Source organism: Corvus cornix, chromosome 1, assembly GCF_000738735.6.
Source record: "Corvus cornix cornix isolate S_Up_H32 chromosome 1, ASM73873v5, whole genome shotgun sequence".
Taxonomy (NCBI): Eukaryota; Metazoa; Chordata; class Aves; order Passeriformes; family Corvidae; genus Corvus; species Corvus cornix.
The window spans coordinates 16,586,101-16,604,028 of NC_046332.1; the positions used below are offsets into that span (position 1 = coordinate 16,586,101).

At 55.1% G+C, this 17,928-nt stretch overlaps 1 protein-coding gene across 1 annotated transcript in view; it reads right to left on the reverse strand.

Annotated features, from left to right (window-relative positions):
• PDE2A (phosphodiesterase 2A) overlaps positions 1–15,558 on the reverse strand; it is a 41,393-nt gene extending 25,835 nt beyond the window's left edge. Inside the window, exon 1 of the mRNA XM_039557005.1 lies at positions 15,491–15,558. Coding sequence (XP_039412939.1) covers positions 15,491–15,558 — 68 coding nt within the window. The remainder of the gene's footprint in view (positions 1–15,490) is intronic.
• Positions 15,559–17,928: the final 2,370 nt, after the last annotated feature.

Sequence of the window (17,928 nt, forward strand, 5' to 3'; positions counted from 1 at the left end):
TGGCATCAAATGCCCAAAGTTGAAGGATTTTGGGGGGTTAAGGCACCAAGATGAGCCTTTACACTCTGTGTAACCCTGAAATCCTGTTTCTCCCCATCCCTAGCAACTGCAGCAACCTGCCCCCAGAGCAGCATCTGTGGGGATGCTGGATATACTGGGAGCACTGGGATGGGAGGAGAGTGGGGCAGGAGGCAGCATGGCAGGTTGTTCCCAGCTGCGCCAGCACTGCTGTGAGTCATGTAGGATCAGCAATGCTCCGTTAAACTGTGGCACCGGGATGGACCCAGGGCCAGATCCTGGCTCTGGGGAGGCACAGGCTGGAGCATCCCTGTCCTCCGGGGAAGGAGGGGACACGCAGTGGCCAATGCAGGTGGCACATGGGGCTGGGGTCCTGCCCATGGAACAGAGATGACTGAGGCTGAACTGACAAGGCCACTAATGGACCTGCTGATCTGTGAATGAATTGGGCTGTTATTACTCTGGAGCTGCTAGTCCAAGGTACACTGACAGCTCTAAATCCCATCAGAAATCAATTCATCTGCTCTTCCACTCTGCACTAATCCCCACAATGGCACCTGATCAATATCCCATTTACTGCTCTGTGGTTTCCCCATGGATAAATCCCACCCAGTGGCCAGAACGCAGCTGCAGTGCCCAAGCAGGGCAGGGAATGCTGCAGGGCAGGGAATGCAGTGGGACAGAGAATGCTGCGGCATCCACTGCCCAAGCAATGCCAGGCATAATGCTGGGGGCGCTAGGAGGTACCAGGTGGGTTCATGGCATGGACCTGCTGGGAGCAGCAGGAGAGTTGGGAATGTGTGGAAGCAAAGAAGAGCTGTGCCTGCAGCTGTTGATAGGTGTGCATGTGTGTGAGTGTGTGTGTGTGCACTACTGTCACCCCCAGAAATCTCCAGCACCCCGGCAGGGTGGGATCCAGGATCCAGGTGGATCCCTTGATCCACCACAGGAGCCACAGCCCAGAATGATCTCAGGCTGGGCAAGGAAGGGGGTGCCCTGGCACCAGCCCCTCTGTGGGGATGGCCCCCAGAGGTGCCAACTGCAGGGACCTGGATACATCAGGTCTGGGGCTTGGGCTATTATTGGGTTCAAAGCGGGATAACAAAGGGATGAGGAAGGGATGAGGAAGTCCTGTGCTCTTCAACATCTTTATAAATGACTTGGACACAGGACTGGAAGTTCGGACTAAGCAAGTTCCCAGACAATAAAAAATGGGGCAGGGCTGTTGACAAATCGGAGAGTTGGACAATCACCAAGTGTGTGAAGTTCATCAAGGATCCTGCACCTGGGATGGGGCAACCCCAATGTATGTACAGACTGGGGAATGAGATGCTGGAAAGCAGTGTCGTGGAAACAGACCTGGGGGTGCTGGTTGACAGTAAGTTGAACATGAGTCACATGAGTCACACCCGTGTCCCTGGGGGGCATCAGGCCCTGCATTGCCAGCTGAGCGAGGGAGGGGATTGTCCCGCTCTGCTCTGCACTGGGACAGCCTCACCTCGAGTGCTTGGGGCAGTTTTGGGCATCATGAGATAAAAAAGACATTAAGCCACTAGAGAGCGTCTGAAGGAGGGCAATGAGGGTGGTGAAGGGCCTTGAGGGGAAGCTGTGTGAGGAATGGCTGAGGTTACTTGGTCTGTTCAGCCTGGAGGAGACAGAGGAGACCTCATTGCAGTTACAACTTCCTTGTGAGGGGAAGAGAAGGGGCAGGCACTGATCTCTCCTCTGTGGTGACTAGTGACAGGACCTGAGGGAATGGTCTGAAGTTGTGTCAGGAGAGGTTTAAGATGGATATTAGGAAAAGATTCTTTACCCAGAGGGTGACTGGACACTGGAACAGACTCCCCAGGGAAGTGGTCACAGCACCAGCCTGATAGAGTTCAAGCAGCATTTGGACAGTACTTTTGGGCACAGGGTGTGACTCTTGGGGATGGTGCTGTGCAGGGCCAGGAGTTGATGCTCCTCGTAGGTTCCTTCCAAGCAGATTCTGTGGAGGGATGACAAAGGGATAAGGAAGGGCCCAGCTGATTAAGTGATACCGCTGATGAGTAAAGGATGGAGCCCTTAGAGGGTCTCTATGGAGACAGTTCAGAGCATGGCAGGGGCTGGGGGGCCACCAGCAGCCCACACACACCACAGGGCTAATTAGGGGGATGAATATGATGGCAGAGCCCTGCTGGTCCCACTATGGTGGTCGGGTCCCTGTGGGGCTGGGATGGCTCTTGGCTCTGTTTCCATACCTCTCTCCCCATTCTTTGGCTGCTTTCCCAGCTGGCTCAGACAGTCCTCATGGACAAGCTTTAGCCATGGTGGCCACCAGCATCTTCACCAGCCCTGGCTAGTGGGATTTCATCTCCTGAGTCACACACAGCCTGTCTCATGAGAGTATCCTGGGTGGGTAGGGACAGAACACATCCCCACTGCACCCTTAGAGGGGTGAGGGAGAGGGGACATCCATGGGGACAGCCTGCATCCGGGGGATTAGCATATGCCATGGCGAGAGCATGCATCCAGGGGGACAGTGTGTACCCAGGGGGACAGCATGTGTCCATGGGGACAAACTGAATCCAGGAGGAGAGAGTGTATCCATGAGGACAGCGTGTGTCCAAAGGGACAGCATGTATCCATGGGGACAGCCTGCATCCACAGGGACAAGTGTGTCCATGGAAACAGCCTGAATCCCAGAGGACGGCATATGTCCGTGCGAGACAGCCTGAACCCAGAGGGACAGCAGGTGTCCAGAGGGACAACCCACATCCAGGGTGACAGCATGTATCCATAGGGACAGCCTGCATTCATGGGACCAGCATGTGTCCATACAGGTGACATCCAAGAGGACAGCGTGCATCTGGGGGACACCCTGTGTCTGGAAGGACACTGCACACCTGGGGACAGCATGTGTCTTGAGGGAGAGCAGGTGCCTGAAAGGACAGCACGTGTGCAGAGGGACAGCATGTTTGACAAGGGACAGCACTTGTCCATAAGGACAAGGATTGCCTGGAGGGATAGAATGGCTCTGGAGGGACACATGGATTTTGGGGAAAGCACGTGCCAGAGTGAGAGCATGCAGCAGGAGAAGGGACAGCAGGTGCCTGTGGGACAGCATGTACTGGGGGGTACAGCAGCCCCTGGACATACAGTGCCACACCACTATTCCAGGTGGCCCAGCAGCAATAAGGAAAATCCCAGCCCAGCCCAAGCATATGGAAGACAGGAATTTACTGCCAGATTAAATAAAAGGAGATGTTATCCTTTGGCACTGGCTGTGTCGCTCTGAGCTGACCCCACTCCAGCTGCAGGACACGAGGACTTGGCTCTCACTCATCCTTGCCACTCTCCTTGGCCTCTTGTTTAGGGGTGGGGTTGCTGCCAGGTGACAATGGAGTGTAGTGCCACCATGAGCACCCAGGGATCTGTTCAGGGACAGAGAAGCAGGCCTGGTTCCCACCAGCTTGGATACCCCAAAGAAGTGTGGCACACAAGGAAGAGGGTCCCTGTCCCTGCGCTGGGGATTTTGAGAATCCCACAGGATTCCCAAAAGCGGGCATGAATGATAATGTCACTCAAGAAAGGGATATTCCAAGCCCTGACTCCAGGGATGTTATAAGGCCTGTTCCAATGGGTGCTCCAAGCCCAAAGCCCAGGGGTGCTCTGAGCCCTGATCCCAGGGGTGCTCCATGCCTCAATCCCAAGGATGTTCTGAGCCCTCTTCTTAGGGGTGCTCCAAGCTCTGGGCCCCCGAGGATGGTCTGAGTGCTGATCCTGGGACACTCTGAGCCCTGACCCCAAGATGCTCTGAGCCTCTCTTCCAAATTCCTCTTCCAGCTTCCCACTCGTGTCGCCAGGATTTTCCTCCACACTCAGGACAGCTCTCCATGGGCATCCCTTGGCATCTGGATGCTTGCTGCCACTGTCTCGCCTGGCACCTGCCTGCTCCAATTCTCTCTCATCATCTCTTCTGTTAACAAAGCAATCACTCCCCAATTTAACCTGGATTAAAGCAGGATTGCTCACTCGCTCCCTCGCTACTTCTCTTCCAATTAATTTGTTCCTTGCTTTTATTTCCTAATTAATTCTTCAGGCTCTTTGGCAAGGAAACAACAGTGGTGCCCAGGGTCTCAGGAAGGGATCAGGATTAATTATCCCAGTGGGAATGAGCAGAGGGGAAGCAAAGCAGGGGCTTAGCCCAGGATGGGGACATGGATCTGGGGTGAGCAGTATTCCCTGGACTACCCATAAGCATCCCATACAAAGAAGGGCCATGGGATGAGGGACCCACAGCTTACATCATTTCCATCTTCCCTTGGGAATGTCACAGGGACAAAATCCTCACAGAAACCAATATGGTGCCTCTGGGGGGGGTCAGCCTGGGGGCAGGGTGAAGTGGGGGGCCAAGTCCTGCAAGGGTTAATGCACAGTACAGCACAGGGTGTTGGAGCTAAAAATACTGTGCCTTTCTTGGGATTTGCTCCAATGACTCATTCCTTTCCGTAATTTATTGCTCGTTACATAATCACTTTCATTTTCAGCCAGAGAGAAATGGAATTTTTTTTCCCCTTTTCTTCTGGTTTTTTTTTAAATGAAAAGGGCATTTTAGCACATGAGCACCAGCCATTTTCTCAGTTCTTCCTGGCATCTTCCTGGCAAAGGGTTGGGATGCTGCCGCTGGCTCCAGCCTTCATCCAAAGACTCCCAAGACTGTGGTGGGCACTGGGGTCTGCTAAAGAGGGAATGGGGGGTGAGGGGCCTCTGGGTGCTGGGAGCACCCTGGGGGCAGTTCAGTGGGAGGTTCTGGGATGGGATGGAGGGGCCAGATCCACCCATTGTGCCCATTGCCCAGCCAGGGTGAACACCCACTGGGCTCCAGCTGTGTCCCAGCAAACCCAGTGCTGTGTCCCAGCAAGCCCTGATCTATGTTTTAGCAACCCTAGTGCTGCATCCCAGCAAGCCCAATATGGTGCTCCAACAATTTGAGCACCATGGCCCAGCAATCCCAGTGCCATATCCCAGCAAACCCAGTGCTGTGTCTTAGCAATCCTGGGGCTGCATCCCAGCAAGTCCAGTTCTGTGTCCCAGCAAACCACTGGGTTTGCTGCATCCCAGAAATCCCAGTGCTCTGTTCCACTGAGCCCAATATGGTGTTCCAGCAAGCCCAGCGCCATCTCCCAGCAAGTCCAGTGGCATGGCCTAGCAAGTACTGCATCCCAGCAATCCCCTTGCTGCATCCCAGGAAGTCCAGTACCATGCTCCAGCAATTCCACTGCTACTTCCCAACAAAACAATTGCTGTGTTTAAACCCAGAACTGTGTCCCAGCAAGGCCAGTACAGTGCCCCAGCAATCCCAGTGCCATATCCCAGCAAACCTGGTGGCGTGTTCCAGCAATCCCAGCGCCATATCCCAGCAATCCTAGTGTCTGCCAGCACAGCTGTCCCCACCAAACCAGGGCAGGGCACTCCAGTGGGGTATGGGGGGTTCTGGCTCAGGCCCTGGCTGGGACTGGGATGATCTGGCAGGGAGGTAAGAACCCCACTCTCTGCTAGACCCCCTGCCATCTCCACAGGGGGGCCAGGAAACCTCGTGTTTGGAGCTGCAGCCTTGGAATTAACTGCGCCAAATGTTTTATTTGTGTAGAAACGCAATTATGTTAATTAAAGCATATCTGTAATTACAGCACTTAGTGGCCTAGAAGTGCACAAGTGACTCTGGTGACTTTGGAGAAGCTGGAAGGCTGGAGGGTGGCTTGGCCCCGGCACCAGAGAGCTCTGTGGCAGGGCAAGCAGCAGTGTCCCCATGGGGTGACAGTGGTGACCCCGGTGCCTGTCCATTCTGCCAGGGATGGCGCAGGGAGACGGGATGCTCACTACCCACAGGCACATCCTGACCAAGCCACAGTCCTGCTGCTCTGGGAGTGAAGGTAAAAGGAAGGATATGCCTCCAGCCCCTCAGGGATGAGGGAACAGGAAGAAAATGGGTCCCTGAGGTGGACAGTAGTGCCTGGGCAAAGGGGGTTGTCCCAGTTCTGCAGGTGGCAGGGGCTCAAGAGTATATCTGTGAGGGGAAAATAAATGGGAAGCAGAGAAAGATGACAGGTGGAGCAGCATCCAACCAGCCCATGAAATGGCTGGGATCACATCCCACAGTCGCAAGGCAAAGGGAAGGGGGGAGGTGGCATCTGTCCCCACCTCAATAGAACCCTCGTTGTGGGCAGTGTGTTATGGGGGGATAAGGACCCCAGAGGGAACATGGTCTGGGGCAGAGGAGGGGCACAGGAGACCCTGGAGCAAGGGAAGCAGCAATGGCAGGGTATGGTGCTCTGGCATGGATAGGGCGCTCCAGGATCCCCACACACCCAGACATCTTTCTTCCATCACCAGAGCAGCCAGCCTCCCAGACCAACACCTGCCAATGCAGTTTCCACCTTCCCCAGCCTCCAGAAGTGACAGAAAATTGCATGTTTCCTGCAATTGCTCAGTCCAGAGCCAAAATATTTCACTGGGGCTGAAGGACTTCACCCTGCACATCCACAGGACAGATCCCAGTATGGGCACACATGGTTAAGCATCACCCTGGCATCTCCAGGCAAGGGATGGCTGCTGAGCTGCCATGTTTAATTTGAAGCCATCATGAGCCCTTCGTAATTCCAGACCTGCAGAATAATGGGCAGGTGCTGCAGGATGCTGGGCACTGACAGACCAGTTGGCAGGAGCATGGCGGGAAGGGGACCAGTGGCACCAAAGCTTTGCCGGGTGGGATTTATTTGCTGAGCAAACGTGTGAAGGCTGTTGATCCGGCTGCAGAAGGCTGAGCCCTGTTTACTTGGCAAACACACTGCTCCGGGTGCTCCACCCTGGAGCATCAGGTCCTATGCAGCCAGCTGCCCCTGCTGCCAGGCTGGGAGAGCAGCTCCCGGGGCTGCCAGGAGCCACAGGAATGCAGCTGGCCTCAGTGATAGGGCTGGAAAGCCTGGCAGCCCTGCAAGCCTGCAAATCCCTGTCCCCATTGCATGGCAGCCCTGCAAATCTTCATCCCTGTTGCATGGCATCCCTGCAAATCCCACCACCACGGGGACCTCCAAGCAAAGCCACCAGCACCCCAAGGGAGCCAACCAGGCAGGAGCATAGCAAGGCGAGAGAAAAAACACACAGTTACCTTGAATCCCTGGGGAATTGTCCTTGGATAAATGCAGCACTACAGATGCTGCCAACTCATCTTTCAATTAGTACATTTAGTTGATAACTAGAGGGGGGAAAAAAGCTGCCGTTGATGGTGGTTCAGCATGTGTTCATCATCTACCCTTTGCTTTTTTTTTTTTTTCTTTTCCTGCATTTTTTTCCTTTAAAAATAGTATTAATAGAGCAGGAGCCAGGAGCCTGCCTCTGCTTTCCATGCCCCATGCTTTCTGGGAAGTACAGCCCCCCAGAAGCAGGGATGGTCTCCCAAGCAACACCACAGATTTCTCACTGGATCCTCCATCTGTGAACATGGCACAAGTGGGAGCCACTCACTGGGCCAGAACCTCCTCCCAAATGATCCCAATATTCCCATGAGCCAGAGTTAGTGCAGGGAGTGGGGACCATCTGCGGAGAGACAAAGGAGGACACAGCTCAAAGCCACGCATGCCTTGGAGGCTCATCAGGGTGAGAGTGGCTCTGTCTGACACCTTCAACCTGTTTCCCAGAGCTGAGTTGAGTTTTTAACTTCCAAAGCCTCAGCTTTCCCTGAGAGGAGGGGAGGGGGCAACTGGGGATGGGGATTGGCTGTGAGGACTTCCAGTGATGGGGCTGGTGTGGGTACTGGGGGAGAGATGGAACCGGCAGAGAGATGCAGCTCAGCCCTGGGATGGGCATGGAGATGCCATGTGGAATCATGGAAACAGAATCGTTTAGGTTGGAAAAGCCCTCTGAGACCATCAAGTCCAACCATTCCCCCAGCACTGCCAAGGACACCACTAACCCATGTTAACCCATCCACACAGCTTTTAAATCTCTCCAGGGATGGGGACTGCACCACTGCCCTGTGCAGCCTGCACTGCACCCCTTCAGGGAACGAATTTTCCCTAATATCCAAACTAAGCCTCCCCTGGTGCATCCTTCTGGGTTGGTCCCTGGCACAGCCAAGATCCCACTGGTACTGGGACCAGTGCCGGAGCATGTCGGGCTTTTAATCCTGGATCACGCTTTCCATTAATTAATGGCTTTTCTGTGGTTGAACTGCTGGCTCCAGCTTCCCTGCCACACTGTGCCTGGACAGAGCGCTGGCAGGAGGGTTGGCAGCCAGGTGCCACCTGAGAAGAGTCCCTAGCCTTGTCCTCTTCCCTGTGTCACAGTCCCTGGTGACAGACAGGGACTGGTTCAGGAGCCAGGATCCAACTGAGCTGCACAGGTAAGGACAGAAACAGGGTTCCCAGAGTGTCACCGCGGTCCCTCTTGGGAGCACCTGGGCTCTCTGCAGTGCCTGCAGATTTGGAGTTTCAGGAGGAAGGGGACTGGGGAACATAACTGGGGTCCCCCTGCCCACGCTATGGCTCTCTGCACTCTCGGCTGGCACACGGAGCTCCCTCCAGGCTCTGTGCATGGCAGCGCACACCGTGCCTGACTCTGCACTTCTCGCCAGCCCACGGACCTGCTGTCCCTGTCCCTGCCTGCGCAGCAGGGGAGAGGGGGTTCTCCAGCAGCGCCAAGCCCCCACCTTCACAAAGCCCTCCATCTTCACCAAAACAGCATACCCACACACCCCAGAAGCCAGCTCCCACAGTATTGCTGGGAGGATGAGACCTTCTTTCCATCCATGCATTCTCACAGGAGCAGCACAGTGGGACAGGTTGCTTTGTGTCCTTGAAGAGGGGGAGATGGTCACAGCTGGACATGGGGGGCCCCAAGGACATGTCTCTGGCATTACCCTGAACCCTGGGTTCCCAAACCATGTGGAGCAACTGGCACTCGTGGCCCCTCCACCTGGTCTGCAGCATGGCACAACACAGCACAAATCCTACCCCAAGAACTTCCAGGTGTGTCTTGTTGATCTGGTAGGTGCAGGATCAGAGACAGGTGCCTGACAGGGGCTGACGGCCATTCCCAGGAGCATAATTTCTGACTGGAGACAGTCAGACTCAACAGCAGGCCCCCTCAACCTCTTCCTAAGGCTCAGGGGTTTGTTATACCCAGCACCCACCATGAGCAACTCATTTCCTGCGGCATCCTCTGGAGTGAATGCTCACCCAACTCTGCTGCTGCATCTGCCTGCATCTCGGGTCTGATCAAAGGAAACCAGCACCCAAAAGGCACCTTAGTGCCCTCAGGCTGATTTTGGGGAATGTTTGGCCCTCAGCAGTTTGGCTGGCATTTCCACATAGACTCTTCTCAAGCCTCAAGACCTGCTCTGTCCACACCCAGCACCATTTTTCCTTGCTTGAGCTTTAGCAAAACATTCCAGTTTTGGGGGTTTCATCCAGCAGTGTTGCTGACTCAGCATCTGTCCCACTCCCCAGTGAGACCAGGACAGCTGGGAGACAAAATCAAACCACATGACCGGTCCCAGACAGGCTCTGGCTCAGCTGAAGGGGGAAAAACATGGATGGGAAGGCCACAAGGCTGTGCTGATGGGGAAAATGGAGCATATTCTGCTGAGGGAGCATGGAGGGCACTGCATGCCTTTGTCCTGGAAGACTCAATGCTAAGTCTAGTCTAGCATTAACCCTAACGCTAGTCATAGACCTAACCATAAACCTACACCTAGCCATAGCTCTAACCCTAAACTTAGACCCAGCCTAGCTCTAAATCTAAACCTAACTATAACCTTAACACTAAACTAAGCCTTAAATCTAACTCTAACACAAATGGTAACACTAACCTTCAGCACAGGTCTAACCCTAGCCCTAAATCTAACCCTAGGCTACCATTAACACTAAACCTAAGCTTAAACCTAAACCTAAGCATAAACCTAAAATTAGTCCTAGTCCTGATACTAACCTGAGCCTTAAACTTAGCCAAAGACCTAACACCAGTCCTAGACTTAACCCCAGCTCTAACACTAATCTTTGATCTAACCTGACCCTAAATTTTTTATCTTAGCCCTAGACCTAACTTTAATGCTAAACTTAGCCTTAGCCTTAACATTAAACCTATCCTTAACCCAATCGCTAGCCCTAAACTTGATTGTAGCCCTAAACCCAGACCTAAATTTAGCCCTAACTTTAGCACTAGCTCTGACCCTAACCCTAATCTTAGCTCTACCCCTAACCTTAGCTCTGACCCTAACCCTAATCCTAACCTCAGGCCCAGTCCGAGCCCCTCATCAGCCAAAGGGAGGCCAAGCTCCACCCCTGAGGTGCTGCAGAAGGACCAAGGGGGTCCCCACATCCTGCAGCTCCCCAGGATGTTCATGCTCAGGATCCAAGACCCTCCTCCCAGCACCCGCAGGAGTTCCTGGCTTGAGCAGCTGACAATCAAATTCTTGAAAATTGCCATCACCCTGCTTGAGTCAGGAGATTAGGGACTCTGGCACTGGCACTGCTCCCCATCACTAGCACCACCTTCCCCGACCCCAATTTCTTACTTAAAACCTTCATGGTTTCCACCTGCTTTTTCCATTCACAGATCCAGCCGTCTGTGATCACACTAGTAAAAAACGTGGGGAAAGACCCCATTTTGGGGAGAGCAAGGGAAAACACAGCAATACGCATGGCCTGTGTCCTTCCACCCAGGCTCAAGCCAAGTATTGGCTTGAGGACAGGGCTGTGGAGACATCCTCGCTGCAGGAGTAGGTACACAGGACAGCTCTGATGTGAGGAGAAACCCCAAACCACCAAGAAGCTGCACACACATCCGAGAGCATCACCACCATTCTCACCAGGCTGATCGATGCCCCCGCTTGGCAGGGCTCCATGCCTCAGAGCCAGCCTGGGGACCATCAGACACGCTGGGGCTGAAAATCCCTGTATTCCCAAATTCTGGCTCTCCTCGCAGGCAGTAGCATTAGGGCTCTGCTGCAATGGGGTAAGATTTAGTGTGCCTGTAAACAACAAGGGGTTTGCACGGAGGCTTTCATTGGAGCATCAGCATCCTCATGCCATAGCAAGCAGACACTGAACTTCAGGGAACATGGACAGGTTACCTACCAGACCCCACTCCACAGCCAAGCAAAGCACAGCCACATTCAGCTGGCAACAGCTCAAGAGAAGAGGAGGAAGTAAACCCTTCACCAGTCTCTGCCTTTCAAATGCTCCTTATAAATATCTTCTCGCTGTCTTCTGAGTCACCCAGCTGAAACGTGCAAGTTACTAACAGCCTGGGAAGGGGCTGAAAAGCAACTGGGAGCCAGGGGAGGCTTCTGGCTAAGTCAGCACTTTGTCCCAGGGCTGCACTGGCAGCTGCTGGCTGCTTTCCCTCCTTGGGTGGAGAGCAGAGGGTTCTGGGATGCCAAGACACATAGTGAAGCTGTCCTCGATGGCCGCAATGCTCAGGCTAAGCCCTAACCCAGCCCCAGCCAAAAAAGTCAGGGTTTAATATTTTCAGTGGGAAATGCACCCCACCCCACTTCCAAATGCCCCTCCTTGTTCTATTTGATTTATCATAGAAAATACAAACTGACAAAGACCCAGAAGGCTTGAACCCACTCAAGCTTCTCCGAAGTCCTTCCTCCCCTCTGACTCCACACACCAGTGATGCAGGCAGGGCTCAGAACATGGGTCCAGGAGCAGGATTTGGTACTGGGAGCAGGATCTGGGACAGGAGCGGATCAAGGGCTGCTGCTGCCAAATAACCAGCCTCGGGGATATTCTTGACAGCAAGTCCCATAGGCTGCTATACTGGTCCATTCCCCGAGGATGCTGTGTGGATGACAAGGTTTGGGGACAGCCTACAAGGTGTTTCCAAACATCTTCCTACACCTTTGTAGACCTTCCTACACCTTTGTAGACCTTGCTAAAAGGCCGGATTGGATGGGGAACAACCTGGTGTAGTAGAAGGTGTCCCTCCCCATGGCAGGGACATTGGAACTGGATGGGCTTTAAGGTTCTTTCCAACCCAAACCAATCATCCCACAGCTCAGGCTCCAACTCCTCAAACATCAAATCTTGCTGTCATCGCCCATTGTTGCAAGGCGGGTGAGACTTTCCACCCACCGCTGGCACCCTGGCCAGGGGGATCTGAGCTCCAGGCTGCCTGTTGCCCACACTCAGCAGCCTGTCCACTGCCTGACCCCACTGCTGCTGCTGCTGCTGCGCAGATGAAGTCATGGTAGCAGACAAAGCATCTCCCAACACTCTCCATCCCACTCACTCCCCCCTCCAGACAGGCCCATCCATTAAGGAGGACAGGATAAAGCTGGACAGGCAGAAAGTCCCACGCAGCTCCGGGCCCTGCTGGCATTTCTGTCTGCAGCCCAGCGCAGCTCCCGCTGAGCCACGTGGGAGCAGGGAATGAGACAAAAGCAAAAAGCAAGGACCAGGGTCAGAGGGGAGCAGGAGGAAAGAGGGATTCCCAGAAACTGCTGCTGCATCCACCGTTGCCCCCAGGGAATCCTGCATTCAGCCCTAGATGGATGCTCAGCCTCCCAGAGCCCCCAAAGCAGCACAGCTCACAGGTAATGTGCAGGGCTCTGCTGGAGATGATGGCCAGGGCACACTTGGTGAGGGTCCTCACTAACAGAGCCAGAATCTCGCCCAATTCCCAACACTTCCAAACAATTGCCTATTCTAAAGCTGAAGATGCTCAGGGAGATGCCCTGGGGTGATGGAGGGGAAATTTCTCACTCACCCTGGAGATCTCCCATGGACAGGTGCAGGGTGCTGGGAAGCTCCTGGCATATGCAGAATGCAGGAAGCTTGCGACCAGGAGCTTCCCCTCCATTTTCCCTGCCAGGCACCTCCAGGCTCCAGGGCTGGGTGCCCAGGCAGGTGGGTGATCCTGAAGAGCCCCAGTTACAAGGGTAGGAAGAGCCCCAGGCTTCAAAAAACCTGGAGAACATCACCTAAGAACCCAAACAATGGGGGACCAGGTTAACCTCATTCCACTGAACCCCTTTCCCTGGCAAGTGAGGGCCTGGGGAGGAGCAGAGCCATCCTGGCCAAACTGACAGGACAATGGAGTGGGTATTTTCCATGGCACTTTACACATGCAGCCTGGGGACCAGCAATAGCCATGAAGGGTCAGGGGGGTTCTTGAGGTGGTTTGGCAGCCTGCCCTCACCTTTTCAGGTGCTCTAAGGCCAATGCCCAGCTCACACCCCCTGCATCCCAGCCAGTGTTCTGCCCTGAAGGAAGCCCTGACCTGGGGCCTTCCACAGGGGTGCTCAGAGCAGCATCTCCTCCTCTGTGTTTTCCATCCCCAGGGCTCAGTAGCTTCTTCCCCAGCCCCAGCTGCTGTCAGATGCTGTGACAGCAGCAGCTCCAGGCACCCTGACATCCCACCCACCGCTAACCAGGTCAGCGTCCACCCGCCCAGGAACACACTTCCCAGTGGGAGAAAAGGAAGAAATGGGTTAAAATGTGACCTGGATAATGCTGCACCTCCATCCCCTTGCAAAAAATGCACCATGCACATGGGAGAGCTGGGCCACTGGATCCCAGTCTCACGCATCATTGCCAGCCAGCATCAAACACCGCAGGGCTGGAGTGGAGGCAGGGAGCAGGCAGCAGCCCTCCCCACAGCACCAATCTCACTACTGCAACCCCTCCAGGGAGCACTGCAGGGCTAAGGGCATCATTCTCTGACAGCTCTTTGCAAGCTTTGCCACTTCTATATACCCCTTGGGGTTTACAGGAATAGGGACAAATATCTATGAAGGACGTATCCTGGGTAAAAGGGGAAAGCAGCTGGACTCACTGTTCCTACCTTGCCTGCCTGGGGCAGCTTGAGGAGCACAGCCAACACAGCTACACCAATCTTTTCTGTCACCTACTTCTTTTAAAAGCCTTTAAACAGCAGCAGAGACAGGAGGGAACATGGGGATCGCATGGCATTTCAAGACCTTTGTGTGTTTTGCTTAAAGAAAAGGACACATGCACATGTTCAGGCAGCACCAGGGAAGGATCTCTGCAGGAAACAAAGCACACACAGCACCAGGGAGTGAGACAGGAGAACTGAGGGAAGGATGCTGCCTGCAGAGACAGACCCAGCACCCACGGAAGTGTAGGAGGATCGGCACCTACTGGGGCCTTGAGAACACAGATCCAAGCCACACATTGCATGTAGGCAATGGAGATGCTGGAGGGTATTTTCTATGGAGAGGGACAAAGTCCTCATCCGAAGGTCAACTCATGAAGGTGCGAAAACCCGGTGAGGGAAATGTGTAGCACTGGGGCAGGAGTGGATGGAAGATTCCCTGCACCCCAATACTCCTGTCATCACCTAAAGCACCTGCTCCAGGAGACCCAAGGCTGCTCCGGGCACATCCCAGTGCAGCGATGTGCCCCCTGGTTCTGGTCGTCTTGGTGTGGGCTGCTGAGCCAGGCAGCTCGGCCAGAGCCTGAGCATGTGGAGCTGGCACTGCCAGACAAAGGAATACAAGCACTGAGAAGCCTTTTTGCCCTAAGACCTGTATCTCTTTCCTGTGGTTCAGCTCACCCTTTGACAATGTGGGATCTGATCCCGCTGGAGTAGGGGGAGAAGGGATTGGGAGCACCCCAGATCTCTTGGTACCCAGGAGTCAGAGCACCCATATACTGTGAACCGCCCATGCATGGCCTGCTCCCCAGCAGCTGTGGAGCCTCGTGAGTGCTGCACATGCGTGCACACAGAGAAGGGGGTCTCCACCAGCCCCAGTCAAGCCTGTGGGTGATGGGAATTGAGACACTGCAAGCTTCCCGTTAGCCAGCTCAGCCCCTCTTCCCACGTGGGGTCTTCAGAGCATCACCCTTCCCTGCTTCCAGGGAGCACTGTCATCCCTCAGCAAGGTCACTCCATGCTCTTACACAAAGTCCCTTGTGTCTGCTGTAGCATGAGACCACCATGACCCATGGAGCCCCATTCCCACCTCACCATATACAGACAGGCACTGTGACACCGGGACCCCCAAATCTGTTTGGTGAGTGGGTGGGTGCAGGGGGTGGCTTCTCTTGCCCTGTGTGAAGCTGCCAAAACCACAATTCAGAGGCCTGACCTGAATTTCACAAAGTCACCCGGGCCCCCCCTGCAGCCCACCACTGGGCCAGGAGCCTTCCACCCTTGCAGGTAATCATCATGGGATGAGGGTGATGGGGAAACAGGGGGATTCCGTTCACACCAGCCCTCTGGCACAGAAACACCAGTGATGACCTGCCCCAGGGCTAACATAGGTGGCAAGTGGGAAACAGGGAGGGGTCGCAGCCTCTTGTCATTTCCCTGCCACCCCCTCGCTGACAGCTGTCAGGCAGGAGGAACTTTTTCCTGCGTCCCTGATGTCTCCTTCGCTCCTTTGCCCAGCATCACTCCCAGAGCATCCCTCCCTCCCGGCGTGGTCCCCCATCCCCGGCGCCGGCGGGAGGGAACTCACATGTCAGATGCGGCCGCCTGGTATGGCTGGGTCCGGCAGAGGATGGAGTGTCCGCAGCCCTGGCCCATGGCTCCGCATGCTTCGGCAGCCCTCCCAGCCCCGCCGCCGCCGCGCCCGACTCTCGGTGCTGGCTGGGAGCGGAGACTCCCGCCGCGCTCAGCTCGCTGCTGTCACCGAGCCCGATGCAGCGCGCCGAGGCGTGCGGGAAGGGAGGACGGAGGGGGGGGCGACGCTGATTGACGGCGCTGCTGCGGCTCCGCGGGGCTGGGCGGGGGCCGAGCCGCTCAGCGGAGGGGCTGAAGGGGCCGCACCTGCCGCCCGCCACCGCCCACCCCGGGCCGCGCCCGGCTTCGCTCGTGCGCGGCGCCGCGCCGAGGAGCAGCCGCCTTTGTCTAGAGAGTGGCCACGGGCTCTACCCTCACCGTGCTCCCCGCGGGGGCAGCCGTCCCACCCGGCGCCTTTGGCTGGGACCGCAAGCCCCGTCTACTCGGCTACTGCCCTGGTGGCGTCGGCAGCACACAGCACTACTGGGCAGCACTGTTCCCACTTGTCCATGTCCCAGGGGTACTGAGCAGCACTGGTCCCACAGGTTCCTGTCCCAGGGGTACTGAGCTGCACTAGGCAACACTCGATCCACAGGCAGGTTGCTTTCCCAAGGGCACTGAGCAGCATTGGTAATGTATTTCCTCTTCTGTAAGAGGAAATGGCCTCAAGTTTGTCAGAAGAGGTTTAGATTGGATATAAGGGACAATTTCTTCCCCAATACAGTTGTCAAGCACTGCAGGCACCATGCCTGGGGGGATTTAAAAGCCATGTAAATGTGGCACTTGGGGACGTGGGTTAGTGGTGGGCTTGGCAGTGCTGGGGGAATGGTTGGACTCAGTGGTCTCAGACGGCTTTTCCAAATCACGGTTCTGTGATTCTATAATATTGGACAACACTGGCCCACAAACAGGTTCCTGCCAAAGAATGGAGGCCCTGCAAATGGTCCCAGCTACATGGGCGATCCCCAGCTTGAACTTGCTGATCTCCTGTCCTGGGCCACATGGTCTGGAGTCTGGCAGAGTGAGCTGTCGGCAGGGTGGGACAGTGTCAGAGAGTAGCTGGAAAAGGGTAAAAGTTGCTGCAGCGCCAGTGCTGCCTGTGCTCTCCAGCCAAAGACCCGATGCATTGGAGCTGCACTTCCAAGAGGGACCTTGGGGAAGGACATCCATCCTACACTGAACCCAGGTCAGAGGTTTCTATCAAACCTCACACCTCCTGGCACAAGGGGAACGAATAAAGAAGGAGCAACAGCAACTTGAACTTTCAAAGATATTTAAGCATTTCAACTTCTTCCAGCACAAGCATTAGAGACAAAAGGTGAAGCTACTAGGGACCAGGTCCTGGACAAAGACTGGGAGGAGGTCATCCAGCTGATGAAGGTCTTGGCTCAGGATCATAGAACCACGGAATTGTTTGGCTTGGAAGGGACATTTGAAGATCCTCCAGTTCCACTCCACTGCCATGGGCAGGGACATTTTCCACTAGACCAGGTTTCTCCAAGCTCCATCCAGCCTGGCCTTGAATGCTTCCAGGGATGGGGCAGCCACAGCTTCTCTGGGCAACCTGTGCCAGGGCCTCACTACCCTCACAGCCAAGATTTTCTGCCCAATATCCTACATAACCCTGCTGTCTGTCGGACTAAAGCCATTCCCTGTTGTCCTGTCACTCCAGACCCTTGTCCAACGTCCCTCTCCAGCTCTCTTGGAGCTCCTTTAGGCAATGGAAGGGGCTTTAATGTTTCCCCGAAGCCTTCTCTTCTCCAGGCTGAACATCCCCACCTCTCTCAGCCATAGCAGGGATGCCCACAGCAGACGTGTTCCAGTCCTCAGAGCATCTCCATGGTCTACTCTGGACTCCCTCCAGCAGCTCCATGTCCTTCTGATGCTGGGGCCACAGACCTGGAAGCAGCACTGCAGGAGAGGTCTCACCAGAGAAGAGCAGAGCAGAGCAGAAGAATCCCTTCCTTACCTGCTGCCCACACTCCTGGGGATCAGCCCAGGACACAGTGGGTATCTGGGCTGTCAGTGCACATGGCCAGGGCATGCTGAACTTTTCATCCATCAACACCCTCAAGTGTTTCTTCCGAGGGCTGCTCTCAATCCATTCTCCACCCATCCTGTGTTTGTGCTTGGGATTATCCTGACCCAGGTACAAGACCTTGCACTTAACCTTGTTGAACTTCATGAGGCTGGCACAGTCCCCCCTCTTCAGCCTGTCCAGATCCCCCTCAGTGCCATCCCTTCCCTACAGCATGGTGACCATACCACAGAGCTTGGTGTTGCCAGTAAACATGCCAGGGGTACCCTGAATCCCACTGCCTATGCTGCTAACAAAGATGCACGTCTTCGCCCTGTTCTTTCCCTCACCCTAGGCATCTCTGGGCCACTGGCAAC